General features: G+C 32.0%; 2 protein-coding genes across 4 annotated transcripts; both read left to right on the plus strand.

The window, feature by feature from the left end:
- The first annotated feature begins 3320 nt into the window (after nucleotides 1-3320).
- Nucleotides 3321-4268, plus strand: LOC130825469 (uncharacterized). Its single transcript, XM_057690712.1, has one exon. It carries the CDS (start codon nucleotides 3537-3539, stop codon nucleotides 3975-3977), a length of 441 nt encoding a protein of 146 aa, XP_057546695.1. The 5' UTR covers nucleotides 3321-3536; the 3' UTR covers nucleotides 3978-4268.
- A 14462-nt stretch (nucleotides 4269-18730) lies between these two features.
- Nucleotides 18731-25689, plus strand: LOC130825470 (peptidyl-prolyl cis-trans isomerase FKBP42). 3 transcript variants are annotated; one of them, XM_057690714.1, is made up of 8 exons: nucleotides 18731-19052; nucleotides 21987-22067; nucleotides 22470-22652; nucleotides 23103-23192; nucleotides 23498-23682; nucleotides 23781-23903; nucleotides 24006-24158; nucleotides 25076-25689. In XM_057690714.1, exons 2-8 carry the CDS (start codon nucleotides 22031-22033, stop codon nucleotides 25400-25402), a joined length of 1098 nt encoding a protein of 365 aa, XP_057546697.1. In that variant the 5' UTR covers nucleotides 18731-19052; nucleotides 21987-22030; the 3' UTR covers nucleotides 25403-25689. The 3 variants fall into 3 exon arrangements, with proteins under 3 accessions (XP_057546697.1, XP_057546698.1, XP_057546699.1); XM_057690715.1 differs by having other exon boundaries at nucleotides 21995-22067; XM_057690716.1 differs by lacking the exon at nucleotides 21987-22067.
- The last annotated feature ends 153 nt before the right edge of the window (nucleotides 25690-25842 follow it).

The raw sequence follows: 25842 nt of genomic DNA on the forward strand, positions 1-25842 counted from the left end.
TAAAATTTTTTTAATAAGTTAGAAAGAGTCAGTCTATACTAAATCGTCTCATGATAGACGGTCTTAATAAATAATTTATCTTTAAAAAAAAATCTTTTTGGTCACAATCAATGGCGACTCACCAATGAAATGTTCGGTATGAGATATGGGACCAAAACTTCTTTGTGCGCTATGATAATTAATTTAGTACTATTGAGGACATACTTAGATCGTCTGTAAATATTTAAACAAATGATAAAAGTCTAAGTAGGAAATAAAGATACCTAATATAAGTAGTTAATGGAATTTGATTGTTGGAGAGATGAAAAAAGTGATTACAAACTAATGAGAAAGGGTAGATAACAATCAGTATCCTAATTTTGGGATATAAAATTACGCTAAGAGAAGGTTTGCAAATACTTCTTCAAACGAGGAAAACCATTGTCCTTTTTTTATTCATGTTTTTAGTATATTCTCATTCAAGGTTTTTTACAACAATCTCAATTAATTCATATGCATTTCTACTTACCTTTATTTTATTTATTTGACTTTTTTTACACTACTAAATAATTAAAATGAATCCAAGCATGCCCTGATGTGAGAATATGTCATCTATTATTCATGCTTTAATAATATCTTGCAAACATAAAACAAATGCATTCTCCACGAGAACATTGTGTCACACCCTAATACTGCACCATGTTTGATATGGTGCAGGTCTTAAAGGAGATCCAAATATGCTTGGTTAAGATTTGAATGAGCATGTTTTGGGTCAGTGATGTGTTGAGCAACGAATTATGAGCAGAATGTGTGTATTCTGAAATCACCAAGCATCAATTCAGATTGGTTATTCAATTTGGTTGTTCAATTCATCATCTGTTCAGTGTAGTCAAGCTAGACAGATTAGAGGCAGCAACTTATGCAATCAGAACATGCAGCATGATCAGCCAAGTGTGTATGTTCAGCAGGTGGTTTGTGAAGGTCAGGTTGTTTTCATGTATAGACAAAATGAGGATTAGGAGTTCAGAACAGTTCATCCCTATGCAGCAGGTATCAGATATGCAATTATTAAAGGACTTGTTAATGCATTGAGAACCAATTCATCCAGGACCTGCTGAGTTGATGCATGAGTTCATTTAGGGTTGAGCAGCATATGTTAATTTTGATCATGATACATTTAGGGGCTGAATTAATGATGTACGACTACGCAAACAGTAGAGTCGAATATAGTAGTTGCTTTTCCTTTACTTGAGCATTGTCAATATTAGGATTGTTAGGAATCAGAAGCAAGTGAGTTTTAATTAGTCACATGTCTATTTTGTATTTTAAAAGCCATGTAATGTGCATGTGCTTAGTCTTTGATGCTTGCCTATATAAGGAAGCACACACACATTGTAAAATAAGATTTCAGATTTTGATGATTAAATAAACCCATGTTTTAGAGAGAATTTCTCTTTGAAATGAAAGTGTGAGTGAAGCACTTTTCCTTGTCCAACGAAGTTGTGAGTGAAGCAAATTGGGGAAGATAAGAACCTAAATAAATACATTGGCGAAGTTTAGGAATCTGAATATTGGATGCAATCATGTTTTTTTAAGGGTTCGTTTGGATAGATTGTAAATATTTAAGAGGTAAATAAAAGTCTAAGTAGAAAAACAAAGTTTATTAGATAGATTATTAAAGGAATCTGATTGTTAAAAAGGTAGAAAAATTTTTTAGAAAGTAATAAAAATAGATAAAATAGCATTTAATTCTCTCATTTTAGGGTATAAATTTATCATAGTGGATGCTGGAGGAATTATTTTCCTCCAAATAAGGAAAATCATCCTCTTTTTTATTTATCTTTTTTAGTTTACTCTAATTCTACCTCTTTCACAATTTTTTCAACTATTTCATTTACATCTTTTATTACTTTTGTTTTATTAGTTTGACATTTTTACCTCTTTGATATTTATTGTTAATCCAATTACCCGTAATAAGTGTTGTTTTCATTTTTCACTTGTCTTTGTTCTTTGAATGCAAATGATATGTGGAAATTTTCTTGCATGAAAGAAGAATCCTAAATAATGTAATGTGTAACTTTAATATAGTCCAATTTATTTCAACATAAAAATATGAATCTTTTCCTAAATATTCGGATGCTAATAGGAGTTAATGAGATTTTCCGCAAACTAAATTGCTTGAGGATCGACGCTAGCTTCATTACTTAGGCTAATATTTGCTTGACAAGCATTATATTGCTTATAATTCATAATATGGTTTTATGAAGGATAACACGTTCACTTAACTGACTAATTTTGTCTAAATTATCTAACTGCTTGGCGTTTGCAATATACACTTTCTATTTATAGCAATAACGTTTATCATTATATGTGGTTGTATTTAAATTTGCCATTACAGAATTGCATCAAGTAATTCAACCAATACAAAATCGGCCATTTCTCGTAAACTTATTTTATATGCACTTCGATATACTAATAAGTTGAATTTACCATTTGTAATTTAAACACATAAATTTCTCATACATATGTATTTATATTAATGAATTTAAAATTGGACTTAATATGTTTAAAATAACTTTTAAAAATTCTTTAAACCGACATAAGTCTGCAATATTTATAAAAATTAATGTGAAAACATACTAATTTTATAGTTGTTCTTATAATTTAGTACACAAAGATAATATTCATATTGTACAAGTTTGATTTTACTGAAAGATGATATAAATTGTTTTACAATATCTTTTAAATATGTCTCATAAGTAAACTAAGTAGTCAAAATCTATAACTACCCTCAAGTAAATTTAGCTTTAATTAGATTTTTACTATCTTACCAATAGAAAAATGCTCAATATTAAAATTATTTTATCACATTTATATATTAGTTTATATTCACACAAATAAAGAAAGAATCAAACCATTACCTTTTACTAGTATGTGAAAGTTTTTAACTTCACTTTGTGAGATTGGATAAGGTAGAACATATTCAATTAGATGTAGAAAAAACTGTGGTTTTTTAAGAAAAAGAAAATATTAGTTAAAAATAAAGAGATAAAATGAATTATCAGGATAAAATTTTTTAAAAAGTCAAAATTAATACATAAGATTAAAATAAAATGGTAGATTATTGTCAAAAATAAAAATAATCTAAAAAAAATTAATATAAAATGACAATTAATACAAAATGAGTATAATTAAAAATCTAAAAGGCAAAAATCCTTCCTTACAACTCAAGGTAGCACAAAGAAGACGCGTGGTGAAACATAATTTGATTTGGTAAACAAAAATTAAGTCGGCTGACTCGGCCCGCAGGCCACATTACATCTCCCATCTTCCCACTCCTTACCAAATAGCAATATGCAAGTCTTTTTCTTCCCCCACACATTGAATTTAAATCAACTCCACTCGATCCTACTCAAGCCAATCCATACCAAAATTAAAATACAACAAAAACCCATTTCATAAATCATAATAATCCTTCCTTATTACTACATAAACCCATTATTTAAAAAAACCATTCAAAACCCATAGAAACTACAAAAACATTCATTAATTTACAAATGAGTCCCATACACTTACACCCAACTAAAAGAAGAACATCTTCTTCCTTATCATCTTCGTCGTCATCTACAAATGATATGAGAGCGACCCTAACGATAATCGACATGGCATCATGGTATTGTTCCATTATTATGGTGGCCTTAATCTTGTTCATGACATTGAAGAAAGACAACTTTAATCCTTATCATGATGATTATGATCAAAGCTCACTTAGTAATTTGTACATGATGAAAAGCACCAATTTGATTGATAATCGTCCGTGTGATGAAATCTATGTGGTGGGTGAAGGAGAAACACTAAATACAATAAGTGATAAATGTGGTGATCCTTATATTGTAGAGCGTAATCCACATATTCATGATCCTGACGATGTTTTTCCTGGACTTGTTATTAAGATTATTTCTTCTTCTATCATTAAAAACAGGAAGCTTATAAGCTAGATAATTTTCATATTTTATACATAGATTTTAGTGTTAGAGTTGTACAACAAAAACAGAGCACACTGTTTCTTTGATGATTACAAGGTAGATGGAAATGGAACCTTTTCATTTTCTAAAAACTGAAGTTTGCTGTACAATTATAACATGACCCATTATCATTATGTTTCTTAGATGTATAATTTTTCTTTTGTCTTTTTTCTGTTGATGTATATGTTTCAAAGTCTATGAAAAGTAAAATTTATATCGAATGAATATAATAAAATTATGGTGCAGATAAATGCCATATTTATGCATTTACACTTTCCTTTAAGGTTTGTAAAATGATCAAGATTTTCTTTATCTATGCATTTTCTAGTTATGTTCGTCGGATTCTGATTCGGTTCTCCGAGGGATTTTACTCAATTATTTCTTGTATTTTCATATCAGATTATCATCGGATTACAATCAAAGACCCACTAATTTTCCGTTGGATTATGGGAATTTTTGACATCGGATTTAAATTTCACAGGTCTACTGGACCTGTTAATATATATTAGACAATTTGTTGTAAATAAGGGAAACAGTTAAATCGGATGCAATTATATTTTAAGTTTTTTATCTTTATCTTAACTCTTTCCCAAAATGAACTTTTTAACTAAAAATAATTGTATTAGATATTTCATAGACTATTTCTTAGTGAGACGACATTAAAACAATAAATTTATTGAGTTTTTAGACACTTATAATTTACATTCGTTGGACTATTTACTCATGTGCAAAGTTTATCTGACGGTAAGACCATATACACGCACAACAACAAAACATGGAGTTTTAAGACGCCAATTTTTAGACCGTTATTGTGTCTAAATTATGTTGTTTTATCGATACCTAAACGTGTCTACAATGTGTTTTGCAACAACTTTTAACCTTTTTTTTAGACGCATAAAAAGGTCTAAAAAGGTTTTCGACGGTTTTATGTGTTGAAAAATGACGAAGATTTAGACCCTTTTATACGTCTAAAAGGGTTTTAGACGTATTTTTGCGTTGAAATACAATACATTTTTAGACGCATTTATGCGTCTTTAAGGGTTTAAATGGCTTAGTTAACTAAAATAATACAAGGGTTTTTGGACGCTTTAATGCGTCTATAAGAAGCTCCGTTGAAAGTAATACAATGATATGTTCTAAATTTTGCACTTGCTCTAATAGGAGTATAAAGTATATATCAGCAACTAGAAACAATTCCCAAAAGAGAGTAGAAATCCATCAATATGACTAGTGTTAACGAATTTGTTTGCTGAATACCGTATTCACTCAAATAATACAAAAACAAACCAAAACCGAACATATTTGACTTGTCTCAATTCATTATTCACAAGGTAGTTAACAAAGCAGGTTACATTGATCAAGACTTAAACAATACCAAATTTGGAGCGCAGGAGTAAAGATTTTCCATCAACACAACCATTCTAAGTACCATCAACATAGCCTTTCGAATCCACTAGATAACATAAAATACGAACACAAACAAAAGACAGAATACACACCAACTAACCAAGGCCAGAGGGGGAACACCTTTCATGTCATTTTCATTCCTTGAATAGAAAATCGAAGCACCTCGTAAGTAATTTTCGTGTCCATTTCATCCAGCTGCGCGCAAGCAAATCATAATGGAGAAACTAAGTAGTAGAAAATAATGCAAGGAAAATTCAATGGAAAATACAAAATGACAAAATTACTCTTACTTGTCTCTGGATTTTGATCAAATTTGTCTAAGAATGAAGAAAGGTGATTAAGTTGAGCGAGAATTTGACCATTTTGTTTTTCAAGCTCCTCATTTCTCTTTTGAAGTTCGGGAATAACTTGTTCATGATTTTTCTCACTGGACAATATATAAGATTAAAGGCCCATTACATCACTTGAAGTGACATCACAGCTACCCATGTTATTCTTTCGTAATTGAGCTTCAAGTCCAAATACGTGAGTTCCAGTAACCCTATGACCATAACCAACAACACATTGATTGGATTTGTCTTCTTCTTGTATTAATTCGTTAAAGAATTCTGTCTCAATCAGTTCTTGAAAATTTTTTGAATTGCATAAACGTTCTTCAACTCTACTTTCAGCAACATCCTATAATAATACGTACGTAAATTTCAAATAAAGGTAAAAGATATTATATTATAACACTTTTAATTATTTTTAGTTTAGTACTTTTACATACCATAAATTGTTCAGTTCACGTACCTTTTATATAACCACCATTCTTTGTAGTATGTGTATGCTTCCACATCTATAAACCACTAGGCTCTCTTTGATTTAACTTAACCTATATAAAAGCAATAGATAATCAATGAAGAAGGAGTGTCGTGGAAGTGGTGGAAGTACTGGAAGTAGTAGCTATACATATATACAAATTTGGTCTTCCATTGAGCATAACTTTTTGACCCTGTAGTGTGCGTATGAGTATGCAAGCCTCGAGCTCTTTTTCGTAACGTCGATAATTTCTAACAAAATAATTGTTAGGTTCTAATCTAAAAACGTAAAGCTTAAATGTAATACACTAGATAAAAATAACTTAATTTTTTCTGAGAACCAATAAGAAACCAAGCTAATCCATTGCTCCTTTATTACTTTGTGTGTTATGTTCTCAATAATTTTCTCCTTTGTCACATTAGGCTTATAGTAATCTCTTTGAAACTCCCACTTATAATGCTTCTATTTTATGTTTACATGTGACTACAACATTCGACGAATCTCTTTCAACAATGATCAAACATACCAAAATAATTTTAATGATCTTTTGCTTGTATGGTCATCAACTTGCTTTCAACCAAACACTTATAGATAGGAGGGAGATGCCACCGATGAAAAGTACATAAAAATTGTTGGAACTGAAGGATAAATCAGAACTATACTATGAAAAGTACATAAAAATTGTTGGAACTGAAGGATGAAATCTGAAAGAATGATCTTCGTCTTCCTCTTCTCTATTTATAGACTTCACAAAGCAAGTGGGGGTGGTGGTTTCATGATTGCTCCACCAACCCTAGATTGTAGAAGGGAGGTGCCACCCCTAATTGATAAGGTAGGGTGTCTATTTAGTCCTGGCAGCAACAATGGAGGAAACAAATCTGATTTGACCTCAAACGATATTTAAATGGATGGAAAAAGCTGTTGGCCGCCCATCTCGCTGACACTTGCTAACCCACTCGACCTGGTCGAGCCAACATCAGGTACTACATCAGAATCTTCAATAACTGAACAGGAGTTGGAAACTAGATCTCGCTCGACTTTGTTGAGCGCATGCTTTGTAGCCCTGAAGTGTTGTCTGCTGATTGAAACAAGCTACTGGAAGTCAAGCCACAACTCGCTCGACCCGAGCCATATTGCTCAACCACGTCGAGCGACCTTTAGGAAGGCTTTGTTCAGCTTCTAATCTCAAGTGCAGGTATAAGGCTGCTCGAGCTAGCTTGGCTCAAGCCAGTTTGGTCGAGTGGCTTAGAATGGCCTTCTTTGGCTCTTGTTTTGGCTTTTTTCTTGACTTGGCTCATTGAAGCCTTGCTCCCTTGAGCCTCCGGAGTTGTGTGAGCAACGTATGCAGATGAGTTTTACCTAAAATGCAACAAAATAACAAAACACCAAACCAAGCATAAAATCCTAAATAAAACAAGCATAGCTGTATCAAATCCCAACAAAATCGAACCAAACAATAGGGATAAATTATGAATAAAATGCAACTAACAATTTCGTAACACATATTGATCCAAAAGAAAAAGTATGGTATTTTTGAAAATATATTTTTATATTTGTAGGGTACATATAATTTTTAAGGAATACATATTTTGATGAATTAGTTTACAGTCACGAACAAAGTATAAAAATAATAAAATACTCCTAAAAGAAATAAAAAATAAATAAACAAAATTAAAAAAATAAAAAAAATATAATAAATAAATTTAAAAAATAGTAAAAATATTAAAAATATATAAATAAAATAAAAATATATTTGTGTACTCCCTTATTTAAAATATGTATCATATATAATGTGATATGTACCCTATATAATGTGATAATATTGATTGGCTTTCATTTTCTCAAAAATTGTGGTTTTCCACAAAATATCTCTCTCTCTCTCTCTCTCTCTCTCTCTCTATATATATATATATATATATATATATATATATATATATATATATATATATATATATATATATATATATATATATATATATATATATATATATGTATATATATGTATATATATGTATATATATATATATATATATATATATATATATATATATATATATATATATATATATATATATATGTATATATATATATATATATATATATATGTATATATATATATATGTATGTATATGTATATATATATATATATATATATATATATATATATATATATATATATATATATATATATATGTATATATATATATATATATATATATATATATATATATATATATATATATGTATATATATATATATATATATGTATATATATATATATATGTATATATATATATATATGTATATATATATATATATATATATATATATATATATATATGTATATATATATATATATATATATATATATATATATATATATATATATATATATATATATATATATATATATATATATATATAATGTTTAAAATTCCATAATGTTCAAGCCAAATCACATAACTACGACTATTTTTGTGGTTGTAATTTTAGGTTAAGTTGTCGAAATTCTGTGATTTAGTTTGAACGCTATTGACTTTGATACTTTTGTGGCTGTAATTTACAAAAATACATTGAAGCTGTAATTTAAAAATTACCTAAACTTTAAAGAAGTAATTCGCAAATTATTCAAATCATTAAGAAGTACTTAGTTTTAATTCTCCAATATTTTTCAGCCATAATAGAAATTTTTAAAGATTTTTCATTATTTTTAATTTAATCAGTTTATTCAAATTATAAAAAGAGAAAAGCAAGAAATAAATACTAAATGACATTGTTTGAACTTGAAAATATTATGCGACATATATATAGACAATAATAACATGTTGCCATACTTAGATTAATTTTATTGAGAATTTATAGACTTTAATATATTTCATTGTTTTATATGTAAAAATGGCTATATTAACTATTAAAAATATGATAAACGATTTTAATCAATTAAAATCACCTAAATATCATGTAATATGACTTCTGCAACCATAGAAAATTTTCTAAAATTTAATATTAATCTAATATGATATGACGAAATTTATTAAAAAGTGTTTATTATTAAAAAAAAAGACTAATTCGGTAAGTAAAATTTAGGAGCTGTTAAATCTTAACATTAAATTTAGTTGTTATCATTAACCTTCTGCTACATGGTGTAAAATAACTTAACAAAATTAATTTATAATTTTTAAGTTTAAAATTTTATTAATAATATTATTTATTTATTTTAGTAGCTATAAATTATAATTTGATTTATTAAAAAAATTTTAGAATCTTATAAAATGGCCCTTATAATGACTTAGAAATAATGGATTTGTTGAAGGATTATTTTATTTATTTATTTAAATTGTTGTTTAAATTATTGATAAATTACAAAGTGTTTGAGAAAACGTTATTTTTCATAAAATCACTTTTCAAAATACTTTCAAGAATTTTAATTAAGAATTGAAACATATATTTTTTTTTTTTCGTTCTTTAAAGTGATGCCAATATAAAACATGTATTATACATGAAGTACATATTATGAATTCTAAACAAGTATGGTTAATCCCGTGTGAAAAGTTACGATAATGTTTTACCAAAGCATGTTTATTCTGTGGGGGGAATGTTTTAAATTATGATTTGTTGTGATGGATGTGCAAGAAAAGCATATTTATGCCATATGGTAAATTAAACAAATTCAAATAAGGTTGTATGTACAAAAGTATATATGTTTTCAATATAAAAAGATGATGGCTAAATACATCACAATAAAAGTTGTGTGCTTCAAGAGACATACTAAAACTTATGTTCGTATTTAAAGAGACATCGCGAAAGATGTTTAAGCTTTTAATACACCAATGTTGTATTTTGAAATAGTCCCGCAAATAGTAAATTGCCTATCAAAAAGAGTCGTCCCTTGTACTCGAATACTATGTAGCGTTCTAGTATTGTTAACTTTTAGCATGCAAAAACTAAAACCTTTTTTTATTTACATGAAATGAAATAAGTACATATCGAGAAGAGAAATTAAACCTTTGTAGCGTGAATCCACTAGCAAAATATAATAACGAGATATGAACCACAAATAAAATTCCTCTAGTGAAGTCTACCAATAATGCATGTAAAACCCCGTATACTAGTACATTGTTTAAGAACATTTCTTAAACTAATTTTGTATGTAAACAACTATTTTATTTAACCTCACTTTTGTTTATCTAAATTTTGATAGACACGTGCTAAATATTTCTTTGGTCTCGAAAGAATTAGGCTTTGTAAAGAAAACTTATGACTATGCTTTTCAGTAGAATAAGCTAGATATCATCCTACCAATTAGACGTTACTGTAATACCTCAGATTGCCTATCAAAAACTAGCGGGGGATAGTGTTCAGTGCACCTAGCGGGGGAAAAGATCCTGAAGTTACGGTCCAACGAAGACGTTGTATTCTTAAGTGGGGATAACTGTAATACCCCAGATTTAGCTTGAAAAAGGATTGATAGACTACTCATATCAACAAGGTGCATCTTCTTTTCTAGGGCGCCCATTTGCTAAGAACTCCACAGTTAAGCGTGCTTGGTGGAGAGCAATCTTAGCATGGGTGACCTCCTGGGAAGTTTTCCCGGGTGCGCACGAGTGAGGCCAAAGTGCGTTGGAAAGACTTGTGTTGGTTTGTGGGAACAGTCTACAGTCTCTATGAGTAGTCACCAGCGGTCCGAGGGGCCGGAGTGTTACAAATGGTATCAAAGCAACCCTGCAACCGTGGCTGATAGTGTTCAGTACACCTAGCGGGGGAAAAGATCCTGAAGTTACGGTCCAATGAGGACGTTGTATTCTTAAGTGGGGATGAGTGTAATACCCCAGATTTAGCTTGAAAAGGATTGATAGATTACTCATATCAACAAGGTGCATCTTCTTTTCTAGGGAGCCCATTTGCTAAGAACTCCACAGTTAAGCGTGCTTGGTGGAGAGCAATCTTAGGATGGGTGACCTCCTGGGAAGTTTTCCCGGGTGCGCACGAGTGAGGCCAAAGTGCGTTGGAAAGACTTGTGTTGGTTTGTGGGAACAGTCTACAGTCTCTATGACTAATCACCAGCGGTCCGAGGGGCCGGAGTGTTACAAATAAATCGAATTGCATGACTATGTACAACTCATAAACATCCCTTATCAAGGCTATTTAATAAAACCCATAAAGTCATACCTTTCATCTTCTTAAGAATATCATTCTAATTACTCATTAAATTAGAGGTTACACAATTTAATATAACTAGGGATGCAAACGGGGCGGAACGGGGCGGGGATTGAAATTCTCATCCTCATTCCCATCTGTTAATACAATACCCATCCCCGTCCCCGTCCCCGTCCCCATCCCCGCGGCGGGTATAATTTTTTTCCCCGTCCCCTCCCCGATGGGTTTGTACCTAAAATCATCCCCGCCCCACCACCCATCTGGGTATCCATCCCCGTCTAATACCCATTTTTCCCACCTCACCACCCGTCAAATCCCCGCTTAATACCCATCTGTGCCACATATTTATATTCAATCATTTGAGCCTTAAAACCCATAATACATATCCAAACTCCAAAGTCTCAAACAAACACACATCCAAAGTCTTAAATAAACTGGGGTTTCCCAAAATTTGAAAAAAAGAATTTTGAAAATAAATTTAGGGTTTCCCAAAATTTGTACATATCTTGAGGCGGGGATGGGGCGGGTATCACCTAAAACCCATCCCCATCCCCATCCCCGCGGTGGGTATGATTTTTATACCCGTACCCGCCCCATGACCCATCAAACCGGGACCCATCCCCGCCCCATCGGGGCGGGGATGGGGCGGGTCTCCTATTAGACCTGCCCTGCCTGCATCCCTAAATATAACCATTATATTTAAATAAATAATTGACTACTATCTAGTCCAATTAGATTAGCTACATGAATTTAGACTAATGTAGGTCCAAAGACACAAAATGGTCTCACACATTGATACAGTGTGACCCAGTATGATTAGTGACATTAAAGTTGAAAAAGTATCAAATAATAGTCTTATGACGTTTATTGGTCTCTAGTAAAACATAAATGTTACACAATGTAAACTAAATTAACATCTCGTTGTATACTCACTCAAACACATCAAACGACTTATAAAATATTCACATGAGTTATTGAACATTTCTAACAATCTCCCACTTGTTCAAGAAACAAGTTTACTAGAGTTATAGGACTCCTCCCACTAACTCCCACTTGCTCCAACAAGTTGTGAATCTCAAATCCTTTATCAACTTAATTCTCAATCAAACATAAGTTAAAAACAACTATCATCGTTGTTAGGTCTGATCATATTCCTCGAACTCATGAGAGAACTAAAAAAAAATAATTATCTTCATAATTCATTTAAGCATGGCCATTCATTTTACCGTTCCAACTCTCCGAGTGGCCTGAGACTAATAACCCCAAAAGGGTATGACAATGCCATCTCATCCCTCCTCTATTTGCTATGTGATTCATAAAATTCCTAAGTACAACCCTTATATCTCTTTTACGGCATGACTTTTGACTGCATCAAAGAACAATAATTCTCACACACGAAGTCATCGAGAAACTCGGGTCTTAGGATTCTATTTATAAGCCAATTTGAGATATTCTTATGACGCTAATGTTCTTAAAGAATACTCAAAATGGGTCATGTCCAAATAAAGATACTCAACTTCAACCAATGTGATTGACAATACATCCAATGTCTCTATGATCTATGAACGCGATCATCAACCAACAACATTCTAACCATTTCAGGTAATTGACTCCAACTCAATTACCTAGCTATGGACTTAAAATAATCTAAGTTCTCTAGTTTACATTACATGGTTCATTTGTCAGATCACATCTAACAATCTATATAGACTTTATAGATTATAGTTTGGACTTTATTCAATTCTAAACCATTATTAAATGAATAAGTACAATACTTTAAAAGATAATCATGAATCTTATATTATATTGAAGAGCACCACAAATGTAACATAATTTATATATGTATTTCATACATATAACTGACATCAGAACTATATCATAATAGATTTGATGTCCATCCCCAACTAAATGCATCTCATGGTTTTGTTGAGATAATGGTTTAGTTAACAAGTATAATTACCTAATAAAATTTTACACTACTAGTTTACTTAACATCAACTATATTGTCGAATATTCTATAGTTTAGTTGAAACTCTTCCAAAGAACATCACTTTCCTTCAGATTAAAGAAGTAACTAGATAATAATCACAAACAACCTCATTTGTAAGAAAGCTAGCAATTGTGTAACCTTTACACATAATTCAAACACACCTCCAAAACCAAGAACTTATCCTTAATCCTGTTACGGTACTTTAAGATTCTTGATCGTCGTCCAATGATCATTACCAAGGCACGATTGGTATATGTTCATCATGCTCAAAGAACACAAAACATCTGGTCGGGTACATATCACATACATGATATATCCAATTGCTGAAGCGTATGGAATCCTACTCATCTTCTCCGACTCATTAGGTGTTAATGGACACTACTTCTTGCTAAGAGACATGCCATGAGACATGGAAAAAAAACCCTTCTTAGAGTTTTCCATATTAAACCTATCTAGGACCTTATTAATATAAGTCCTTTAACTAAGCCTAATTATCCATTTTGATCTATCTCTATAGATTTAGATGCCCCAAAAGTACTAAGCCTCTCCAAGGTCTTTCATAGAGAAACAACTACAGAGCCAGTGATTCCTATTTCAAACGCTTCATGTTTCTTTAATGATCCTTTTTGTAGTTAAACTATTTTCAGAGTATGGGTAGACTTGGGTTAAGTGCATTTTACATGTGCATGCATATTGATTATTATTGCATATGTAATTATATGCCTATAAGTACGATCTTTGCGGTTATTCTCTATGATTATGTTATTGATATGGCTGTGACATAACAATTGACATTTTATAGTAGTAGTTTTGAACATGTATGAAAATCTTAAAGCAATTATTGCAATTATGTGTTATATATAAGCTATTGCTATACAAATATAAAAGATGATATTTGAAACCTTAGCTAGTTTGTGGCATCTTGTACTTTCATTAGGGTTGATGCTTATATAACCTTAGCTTTATATGCTTGGATACATATACATATGTGTGTGTGTATTTTTCGTAACATAAATTAGTATGTGTATAATATTGGCTGATTATGCGCTCTACTTTCACTCTTTAGTAGTTTATTTAAATTTTATTTAGACAAGCTTATTAGTTCATCTTAGTCTTGAAGTTATTTCCTAGTTAATCAAATGATAATGAAATTCTTTTTGATTACTTTTGTTCTGGTGATGATACCAATTGGTGATTTTTGACTAAGTTATAAATTGCTAAAGTTACAAGGAAAATGTAAATTGATGCAATTTTCAATTTCTATTTAAGTGTTGGACTTTTTAAGGCTAAATATGAAATGATCTTGTAAAATGTGTCTAATATGCTTGTAGAAGTATAACATCAATATATTTTGCATTATTGTATGAAACCTTTTAATTAATAATTGAGGTTATAGTAATGACACTGTTAGGGCCAGTAGTCGTACAAGCAAGAGTATAAGTGTTTTAAATAAGAATAAGAACAAGAGATATAATATGATAAAAAGTTACACGTAGTTATGAATAAATTCAAACTTATAAAATAGTTTTATATTTAAAGATAATGGTGTGATTAGGTTATAACTATAGAGAAGGTCGAGTTCAACTGGGATCTAAGGACATGTCACATGTTATAAAAGATTCGTTAAAATGTAATGCATTGAAGTTAAAAGAGACTCTTAATAGTGTTTGAATGTAAGATGATGTTACCTTTTGGTATGATCAATTAGTAATTTCGTGAATGTAGTTTTAAAATTCTGGGTGTTGTAAAACATTTATGATATTGATCTAGTTAATGTTGATCATAGGGGTTGTGTACTTTCAGTAGGAATTTAGAAATTTCTGTGCGTGCTATGTCTATTCAAGTTTCGAATTAGTTAGATTGAGGTTATTGATATTAGAAATTGACTTTAGTTACATTAATGTTGAGTTTTAGTGTAACATGATTATGTTTATCAATTTATGTTTTCAAAATCATACAATGATGGAGTTTGATGTTTTCGTGATAGCAATTAAACTAATTGGGTGATATTATATTTGATAGTTCCAAGTCAAGCATATTATGTTGTGAGACTTTATGAATAAATTGAGAATAAAGATAATTCTTAATGATGATGTTGATGTATTTATCAACTACTAGATCGAGTTTATTCCCTCTACTTTAGTATGGAATTACATACCGCAAAGGTTCTTTGACGTCAATTATAGTGTTTGTTAAGTAGAAATTTTTTCCAAAATAATACTTGCTTCGGATGAAATATTGAAGTAGTCCTTTAGTTACGATATTTGAATCTTTACCCAAAAAGACTTGATTCTTTTTCTTTTTTGGTATCAAGAGAGAAAACTTTATTAGCAGGTTCTCCTAGTTGTGGGAAGACATGAAGATTACTTTGTGGTAAGCTAAAAAAAAAGTGATTCGCACGAACAGTGAAAACAAAAATATATGAATTCTAGAGTTGGGTAATGAAAGTTCCGAAAAGATAAATGAAGTCCTAAGAAGTTTTTAAAATGGGTTGTAGTGAAAAGATTTTTTTCTATCGCTAATCAAGATTAAATACATGTAATCAATAATAATAAAAAAAAATTAATATGAAGCGATATTTCAATACATGTTCGATTCTAGATGAAGTCGCCACTAAGACTGACATTAGGACATCGCCACTAAGACTGACATTAGGACATAGCATTTCGAGTTCATGTAATATACCATAGTCATTGCGTTAGGAGATAATCGTGATTTATTTGGTTAAGACTTAGAGTTTGATGACATATATGTTTCTTTACTTATGACTTATGGTTAAACCATTTCTGAAGTAAAGATTGAGTGAAAATTAAAAGGCAAGACTTGTGGAACTCAAATGTATTTAAAGGTTATGTAGAATTTAATGTAAGGGTGATGTCATTCTCAAAGGGTGAAGAGATAGTTGAGTTAGAGTTGTCACATTATATATGTCATGTTTGAGATATAGAGTTTCGGGTATTGAAATGTGAATTGTGATTGTTTTAAAGTTCATTGACATTTTAAGAGTAATTAGTAGGGAGTGAATGATTACTGAGAGTTTATAGTAAAGAACAATATCCTTGCACATATCAAATTAAAAGAGGTTATTAGTAATAAAGAGTTTTCTAAGAATAAGAAAGATCTAAGGTGTTGTATTAGTTAATACAACATCAATGGGCTAGATATCTTATTATTATGTATTAACAAGATACTTTATCTTATGTATAGAGTAGAATGGAAGTATATATGACAAGGTGGACGATATAATGATTAAAGAAGAAATACGACTAAATTGGCAAGTTTATGTATTTTCAATAAGGCAATTGGAAATGTCATGAAAATCAAAATTTGATAGACGAGCTGAAGTGAAGGAGGTAACAGTACGAAAATAGTGAAACGTAACCAATATTCGAGAAGAAGAGGATTTGAAGTTTAGGTCCCACATTACTTTGTAAGAGAAAAGAAAGTAGTGTTATGTGACGTTAGTTATGTTAAAAAAATTATAATTAAAATAAAAGAATTAATGAAATTTAAATGAGTTGTCTACCAATGATATCGGGTAAACATGGCGATTATGAGTCATTGAGTTGACTTTCAATAATTTGGTAATATATACAATTATGATGGATCAAAATTGATTCAATGTTGCATAGTAAAGGTGTGAGGGAAGTCAAAAGGCATGAGGTCAGTTACAAGAATTACTATCATGACATGAATGGTAGAAATTGTTATATTTTAGTGTTTTATGAAATTATTAGATCCGTTCTTTTAGTGTGAAACCTAGAGGGCCGGATGACTTGATTAAATTTGACACTTTTATCACATTTGCTTAAGGATATGATTAAACAAGTAACAATGTTTCATGAACAAGATAAAAGAGACTTTGGATCGAGGAATCTGTCTTGATGGGAAAGTAAATCGAACTAAACTTTATAATTATTTATTAGGTTTTAGAGGACTCGAGAAAACATTATTTTATGATATAATAATGCAAAAGAGAGGGGGAAATAAGTGTTTCTTGATTTCCATATGTTTCATACATTGCGGCGTAAGCAATGTTCAAATGAAATCCTTTGAGGCTTTATATGGTTGTTGATGTCGCAGCCCTGTATAGTGGGATAATAATTAGTCCATCATTTTAGATCGACTATGTTATTAGATATTATCAAACTAATGAAAATGATTCGTGAAAGCTTATGGCAGCCCAATGTCAACAAAATTTAAATGCAGAACTCAAGAGAAGACCATATGAATTTTGATGTGGGATAATATGTGCTATTGATGGCTTCACTGATGAAACTAATTATAAGACTTAACAAGAACGATAAGTTGAGCTCGAGGTTTATAGAATCGTATGAAGTCAGAGTGAAATTTTTCTATAAACTTACGTTGCAAGTAAGTTAGAGAAAGTTCATGATGTATTTCATATTTCGCAAATTAAATGTATATAATCCTAATAAGCCACATGTACTAGATCTAGAACCGTGAGACCTGATGAAAACTTGTCATATGAGGAGAAGTTCATCAAAATCTTAGATTCTAAGGCGCGCAGTACAAGGAGAAAATATATAAAGATGGTGAAAGTTCGATGGTGTAACCAATGCACACAGGAGGCAATGTGAAAAACTGAGGTTTTTATGCGTGAGAAATACCCACATCTTTTTTCTAAGGTTAGCGAGTTACAGGGTCGTAACTACGTCTTTAAGGGGGTAGAAGTTGCACACATTTTCTCTTCTACAATATCAACTTATTACAGATTTACATGCTTTTGATTGGTTGTTTGGGTTAATTGTGTGATATTTACATGCTTTTGATGGGTTGTTGAGTTAATTTGTGTCATAACTTCATGTTTTGTTCGGTTGTTCGTGTCAATTTAGGCGATTATAAATACTCGAAATGAAAAATGAATGACTATTTTGATAGATTGATTATCCTTTCGTTAATAGTGACAATAAAGTCACGATCCATGAGTCAATTCTTGAGCTTAAAATGGTTATAACATCTTCTTGAGTTAGAAATACAAATTCTCATAATTAGTTACTTAGTTACTCCAGTTTTGAGGATGAACTTCTTTTAAAGGGGGTAATCTGTAGCATCTCGAGATTTTTATGACGTCATTATTTAATATTTTAATAACTTTTGGAGATTTTATGATTATACTAAATTATTTTTGAATTAATTTTAATAAATTTCTTTCATACACGAATTTATATTAACATAATCAAATTATAAAAATATATATAGATTTGCGATTACTAAAATAAAAAAATTCAAATTAAAATTATTATTTTATTAAATTTTTGAGCACATGAAAATCTCTCGCAAGAAAATGAATATAGATAAATAAATAACTAAATCAATAAATAAATAAACAAATAAATAAAATAAATAGGTTGAGTTGGTTGTTGAGTTACATGCTTTTAATGGGTTGTTGAGTTAATTTGCGATTACTGCCGGCCAGTTGCACGGCACCTCCTGCAAGATTCCCCAACCCTGGCCTTGGATCTCGACCCTCACCACAGCAGCTGCGCTGCGTTTTTTCCCAACCGGCAGCCACACCACAGTAAACAGCCGTCCACCCTTCCACCACCAGCAACCGCTTCACTCCCTGCGGCCAGCAACTAGCGGCTGTGACAGCAGTAGCCCTGAGCCGTGACTCCATCCACCACCACACTAACAACTCTTCTCTCCGCCCCTTTCTCTTGTTCACCTAAGTAAGCCTCTTCCCTAATTGATTTTCTCTTGTTTTTAATTGAAATTTTTATCGAGTTTATGATTTTAATATTGATTTTTGTATTATTTTCACTGAATCTTTAGTTTGATTGACAAATTGAACATATTTATGATTTTGAGGTGTGAAGTGTGATTAGAAATTATGGGCTGTGTGTTGATTGTGTATTAATTTGGTTTAATCTTATCATGGGTAATAGAAATGGTGTTATCCTTGAGCATGAAATAATTAGGGTTTGATTTAGAAATGAGATTACTAGTAGTGTGTGCGTTTTATGCTACTTTGGTGGTGTTATGATTAATTGAATAACATGAGTTGTTTTAAGACTTGGTTAATTATTGTTGTGATAGTTAGTAATGATTTTGATTAAACTTGACTATAGTTATGATTTTGGTGGTCAAATTGGGAGTAATAGATGGTAATTGTTGTGGATTACAAGTACTCTTAGTAGGTCGTCATTGAATTTATAAATACATAATTTTAGTAAGGCCACGAGAATAATATCAACTTATTGTAGAAGGTTGTTAAGTTACTTGTGGTGATGCTCGATTGTTGTCTTTCTAGCTCTGGAGAATGTAGTGAAAGATGTCGCAATCTGACCACTTTAAGAATTGTCATCATGTCATATTAGTATTATATTTAACATTGCGAGACTTAAGTGTGAATTGTTGTTTTATTTTTAAGATAATGTGAATCGTTATAACTCATAGTTAGTTGATGTAAGGAAACGATTCACATAATCCTTTTATTCTTTTGTCGATGGAAAGAATTATGTTATTGTTGAACTAACGATTATGATTGGTGTTGAATGAGCTACGTACGTGCTAGAAGTAATTGAAAACTTGTCGCCAATAAATGATAGTGGTTACTTTGGCTTTTATCTGGTATCACAAAGTAGTTAAGGGAACTTATTAGTTCTATTCCTAACTTGTATAGGTTCCCAATTTATAAGAGGAAAGTAGAACCTTAGTTGGGTGACTTTTGTAACATTTAGTCGTGTAGTGACGCTTGCAGGTACGTACACGCAGTAATTAACTATCATATTCATTGTTTCAAAGTACTATCAATATTTCGTGATTATATGCATCGTATTAGAAATTATAGAGCACCAGAAAGTAAACTATGCTATCGAATTGTCATAATAGTGGTATAGGCAAGTAGAATGAAAGCACTAGGAGACTATGAGAACAAATTCCTAAATAGTAGAGAACGTACTATGGTTGCGTGTGGTATCAAATTGATTTCCTAATTATTGAGCCTTGATTTTGATTGGTTGGCGTGACTCAACTGGATTTATGTCCAGTTGATTTAGTAGTCCCCTAGGTGAGATTCGACGGGATCACTGTAAGGGGGTATGAGCATACTTTTGTCATTGGGCGTCGGGTTGCCGATACCGCCCCTTGACCGAGGTGTTACCATGCGGGCTTTGCAAACCTCAATATGGTGGCCTCTTCACTGGATTAGTACACCAGTGTGTTAGTTTTTCCCGAAGGTAGGACCCTAGAGGGTCAGCTGGAGGGGGTATGAGCTCATACTTTGCCATGGGCATCTGGTGGCCGATAACGCCCTTGGTGTTCATGTTTTTCGGTGTAGTACTATAATGATTAAGGAGTGTAATAGTGAAAGATCATAGGTTAGTCAACTGGTTGCGGGCTCTCCGTTCCACCCTTGTGAAAAGGGTTTGATTCTCACCGCGTATAATAAAGATTAATAAGGATTGATTACCTCCCCTCCTTAGCTATAGAGATTCTCTAGCCTACCTCGAATAAAAAAAAGGATGGTAATAGTGATTTGATATTATTTGGGGGATTTTTCAATTTGAAAGAAAATTAGATTAGATAGATATGATTTTGTTGGGGTATGATGATCTTTGTGGTATTTGATTGACTTGTCCTTTTTTTTAAAGACGACTTGTCTAGTTTTAGCAAGAATTTTGAATTGATTTAGTACATTGTTGTTAGGGGGACATTCAAAGTTAATTTTTTTCGCATTAATGAAATATTTATTTTGAAAATGTTGGTTTTCTTATGGTTTTTGTATGGTTTCATGTTTTGGTTTTGTATCAAATCTTCATAGCTATTTTTCGATTTTGTATCTCTTAATGATCCCCTAGATTAGAATGTGATATTTAGCTTCATGATCATTGTTTATGACTTCATGTCACTTTGCTGGTTGGAGTTGCTTATTATGCTACTATGCTCGAACGAGTTTTGGCCCTTCCGACCCATTTGAAGTAACGAGATCACTTGTATTGTAAGTTTGTATGAAATATATTTTTTCATTCCAATAGTAATGAACCTTTGATCATAAAAAATCTTTTTTGTTCATAATTTTCCTTTATCCTCTGATACTACATTTTCAATTGGTAATGTATTAGAATGATATTCATGAAGAAAATGAGATGAATGAAAGAGAACAAGCATGAATGGAGGATTTTCCTTTGATCATAAAACTTGTTAAGAGATTTTCCTACTAAAATTACACGAACTTTCAATTACCATTCCTGCAATTTAATACCAGACTACCAATCTCACCAGTCATTTAAATTCCCTCATGGGAAACATAAATGGAGGATTCTTGGAGGAAGTATACAAGTTCAATGTGCTGGTAACATGTATACTAAATGTGTTGTTGCAATATTAATCAATTATATTTATATGTATGCGCTTATGGATAAGGACAATGTTATTTTGGCCTAGGTTGTAGAGTAATCATTGTGGGATCATAATTTGCTTAAAATTTATTTGAAAATAGTTATGTGATATTCGAAATGCATAAATTTATCCATTTGTTTGATTTCTTTAGTCTTTCTACAGTATATGGTCTTGCAATAATGCAATTTGCAACATGTTCATAAATTCTAACAATTGCAATACGATGTTTGGTAATTTGACATTGAACTTGGCTTGTGGTACAGCCGTACAGGTGATCTAGAAGACCTTGTTGTGTTTGTTGAGAGGAATGGAGGAGATTGTAGAGCAGCAAAGCCAATCACTAGGTAGTCACTAATAGGTTTTTGACATGGGAATACTATTTTCTTTTCTTTCTTGTTTCGTCCCTTTATGTGAGAATCATAATCTCATATTTCTCGTACCTCCGTAATAAAATTAGATGTATGGATGTTTTGGAAAGCAGAGACGGGCTATTGCAGTTGCAACTAACACTTAAATTTGTATATTAGTTTGGACTGTGGTACAATGTTAACAAGTATTAGCAGGAGATTTTTCAATTTAAATATTCTTATGGTGTGCCCATAATACGGTAAAGTTTGGCCTTGTTATGGTATCTGTAATGCCATGTTATTAGATTATTTCTGATTGTATATTCCATGAATCTTTTTGATATAGTCAGGACTGCAATTATTTCTTATAAGCCCTTTTCATACATCAATTCTTTCTAGGTGAAGATGTACAGAGTGAAATAACTATGGAGGATGCTGCAGTAGTTCATGGAGAACCACATCAAGATGGTAGTGGTCCGCCTAAAGTGGACACTGAAGTTGAGGTTCTTCACGAGAAAGTCACCAAGCAAATAATTAAGGAAGGTCAAGGTGAAAAGCCATCCAAATATGCTACATGCTTTGGTAAGTATTATTGAGTATCGATTCTTTCAGCCTCCACTTTTAAGTTCCATGTCTTAAATGATTTCTAGAACTTTGAAAAATACCTACAACTTCAATGAAATTGAATTGTTCTTCCATCTATTTATTACTGTATTGCACTTGGAGTCAGCTAGTACTGGATGATTGTGGATACTCTTGTTTTTAGGAACATTTGAAGGAGCCTTTTCCAGTACTAGTTATATTTTTGACAATTGACATTGATTCCTTTAGTTTATATCATAAATTTTGTTTTGCACACTTCCATAATTCTGAACTGTGATGGAATGTATCAACGCCATCAATGGCTAGATTTACCATTACAAAAGCGACAAAATTGGTGTTAACAAACTTACTTACCTTTGAAAAGTATTATCGTTATTTTCCATTCATGTCCCTGTTGTCAAAGTGACCTATTGTCTTTTTGGTGCTTAGTGCACTACAGAGCATGGAGTGCGAGCACACAACACAAGTTTGAAGACACATGGCAGGAGCAACGGCCAATAGAGCTCATTATAGGCAAAGGTATTTCCTCCTGTAATACTTAAACCATTTGCTTATGTGAAAAAGGTTCTATTCTAAGCTTTAGATAAAAACCTATCTATGCTTTCTGTACCTTGTTGATAATGGTTAGAACCTTGATTGCTAGCAACATGTTGGTTAGTACACATGGTAATCTTCCTGGCCGTAAAACCTTATGTGCATTGCTGATAATGGTTAGTACTTTGGGGTCCTGCTCACACTAACTATAGATCCTTGCATCACGTTAATGTCAATCTGTTGGATTGTAAATTTTTAATACCGAGGAGAATCTTTTGTTTCTTTGACAGAGAAGAAAGAGATGCAAGGCTTAGGAATCGGTTTATCAAACATGAAGTCTGGAGAACGTGCCCTGCTACATGTTGGTTGGGAACTAGGATATGGGAAAGAAGGAAGTTTCTCATTTCCAAACGTTCCACCCATGGCTGATATCATATACGAAGTTGAACTCGTTGGTTTTGATGAAACCAAAGAAGTATGTAATCTCTTTGCTTAGCTTCTGATTGTTAACGTATAAAGTATTGTTGAAGTTTACCTCTTCAATTATGTTAAATAAAAGCTTTTGGGATATAGGGTAAACCACGTAGTGATATGACAGTTGAAGAAAGGATTGGTGCTGCAGATCGACGAAGGATGGATGGCAATGCTTTTTTTAAGGAGGAGAAGCTAGAGGAGGCCATGCAACAGTACGAAATGGTTAGTTCCTTTATCAATAGTTGATGATCTCTTCTCTTATTTTGTTGTTGGCCTTTTGCTTTGTGTGAGATTTCAGTTACCAGTTATCTCCTTCTCTATTAGGCAATAGCATACATGGGAGATGATTTCATGTTCCAGCTTTTTGGGAAGTACAGCGATATGGCTTTGGCTGTCAAGAACTCTTGTCATCTTAACATGGCTGCATGTTTCATAAAGCTCAAGAAATTTGAGGATGCCATTATGCAATGCAGCATTGTGAGTACTTCCAATTACTTTTGTCTTTTAGATTGATCAAGTTATCAGTAATGCTATATGGCATACAATAGTTGTGGCATTCATTGTATTGGCATTAATCACTGAAATCTATTAGCGATAACAACCTGTCTCCAATCATATAGTAAGAGATTATGAGTGCCCCCTCCCCCCGCCCCTCCAAATTCTTAGGACCCTACTTTCCTGTTTGTTGGTAAAATGTTGCGAACAGTGCGGTGTAATTATGTGATATACTTGTTAGTGTACAGAAGCTGGTACAAGATGTACTTTCTTGATTTGCATACCAAAATGTGGGCCATTCGATCTGATATATCGGTTCATGTAGCTGATCCCAATATTTTGGGATTAAGGCTTCGGCATTGTTGTTGCTATTGTGTTCTGAATACCAAAATGCCGGGTCAGACACTTGCAGCTTCCCATTGAAAACTCGCCAACTAAGTCTTTAATCTGTTGTTGCCACTATTATATCTCTATTCTCCTCCCAAGTCCCATCTTGATTTAAAGTCAAATCGTCGCCATATTTCAGAGTTTTACCATGAATCGACTTCAGCAGGGACATAAATATATCTTGTTTCTTTCCGTCCTCTTCTCTCAACACACAATCTAAAGAGGATATTATTTCTATATACAATCAATCATTGTCACTACTAAGAATCAATCTGAAACAACTTCTATGTGATCATTAACTAGGGTAAGTTGTTAGGGTTGCATACATCCAACCCTTCGAAGCCCCTTAAGGTTAAAGCCACTAAATGACATTGGGTTAATGGTACGTTATTGTAATCAATGTCTATATGAGAAATGTGAACACGCCCTGTGTGATTATAATTATAGACCTGAGGAATATGATGTAATGGTTGGTAAATTGTTGCATACTTTACTGTTTGATGTGGCGTTAGGTACTTTCCGAGGATGTGAACAATGCCAAAGCACTGTACAGACGAGGAAAAGCAAGAGCGGAACTAGGGCAAACAGAAGCTGCAAGAGAAGACCTTCTAAAGGCTCGTAAATATGCTCCTAACGACAAAGCCATCACGGCAGAATTGCGCTTACTTGCAGAACATGAAAAGCTTGTTTATCAGAAGCAGAAGGAGATGTACAGGGGAATGCTAGGACCAAGACCTGAACCCAAGCCCCAAAAAACAAATTGGTTAGCTCTCTTTTGGCTATGGCTGGTTTCATTGTTTTCTAGGATATTTAAGCGGGAAACAAAAAAATCCGACTAAATATTATCTATTGTTCCCGAAAATGGGGAGGGCCGAGTTTAGACGAGCAAAAATGAATTTACACATATGTAAGAGCTGTATATGGTTCTCTGTATCCTTCTTCTGTAAACAAGTTTGTTCTGCTTTGGCCTCAACTTTATATCCGAAGTTTCTGCTAATGTTGAATGGAGCTTGTTTTACTGAACAATGAGAGTGACCAAGCGATAGTGAATATGTGAAAACTTTATTATATTGAGTTGTGTTTTTTTTTTCCATCTTAATATAATGCCAAATTTGGCTTAAACTCATCATTTCTTTTAATTTTATCTATTTATTTTATTTACTTACGTAATTATTTCATTTTTCCCACTAAAATCATTAACGGCCTGTTTGATTAATAATAATAATTGGTGGACATGGAAATAATTTGTAGTGTAAATATTGATGATATGTATCATGTC

This window comes from Amaranthus tricolor, chromosome 10, assembly GCF_026212465.1.
Source record: "Amaranthus tricolor cultivar Red isolate AtriRed21 chromosome 10, ASM2621246v1, whole genome shotgun sequence".
Lineage (NCBI taxonomy): Eukaryota > Viridiplantae > Streptophyta > Magnoliopsida > Caryophyllales > Amaranthaceae > Amaranthus > Amaranthus tricolor.

Excerpts from the sequence above, each read along its gene's own strand:
- LOC130825469 (XM_057690712.1), top strand. The coding sequence starts at position 3,537 with ATGAGTCCCATACACTTACACCCAACTAAAAGAAGAACATCTTCTTCC.
- LOC130825470 (XM_057690714.1), top strand. The coding sequence starts at position 22,031 with ATGGAGGAGATTGTAGAGCAGCAAAGCCAATCACTAG. Across the intron at positions 23,193-23,497 it reads AGAGCTCATTATAGGCAAAG|AGAAGAAAGAGATGCAAGGC; the intron begins GTATTTCCTCCT and ends TTTCTTTGACAG. Across the intron at positions 23,904-24,005 it reads CCATGCAACAGTACGAAATG|GCAATAGCATACATGGGAGA; the intron begins GTTAGTTCCTTT and ends CTTCTCTATTAG.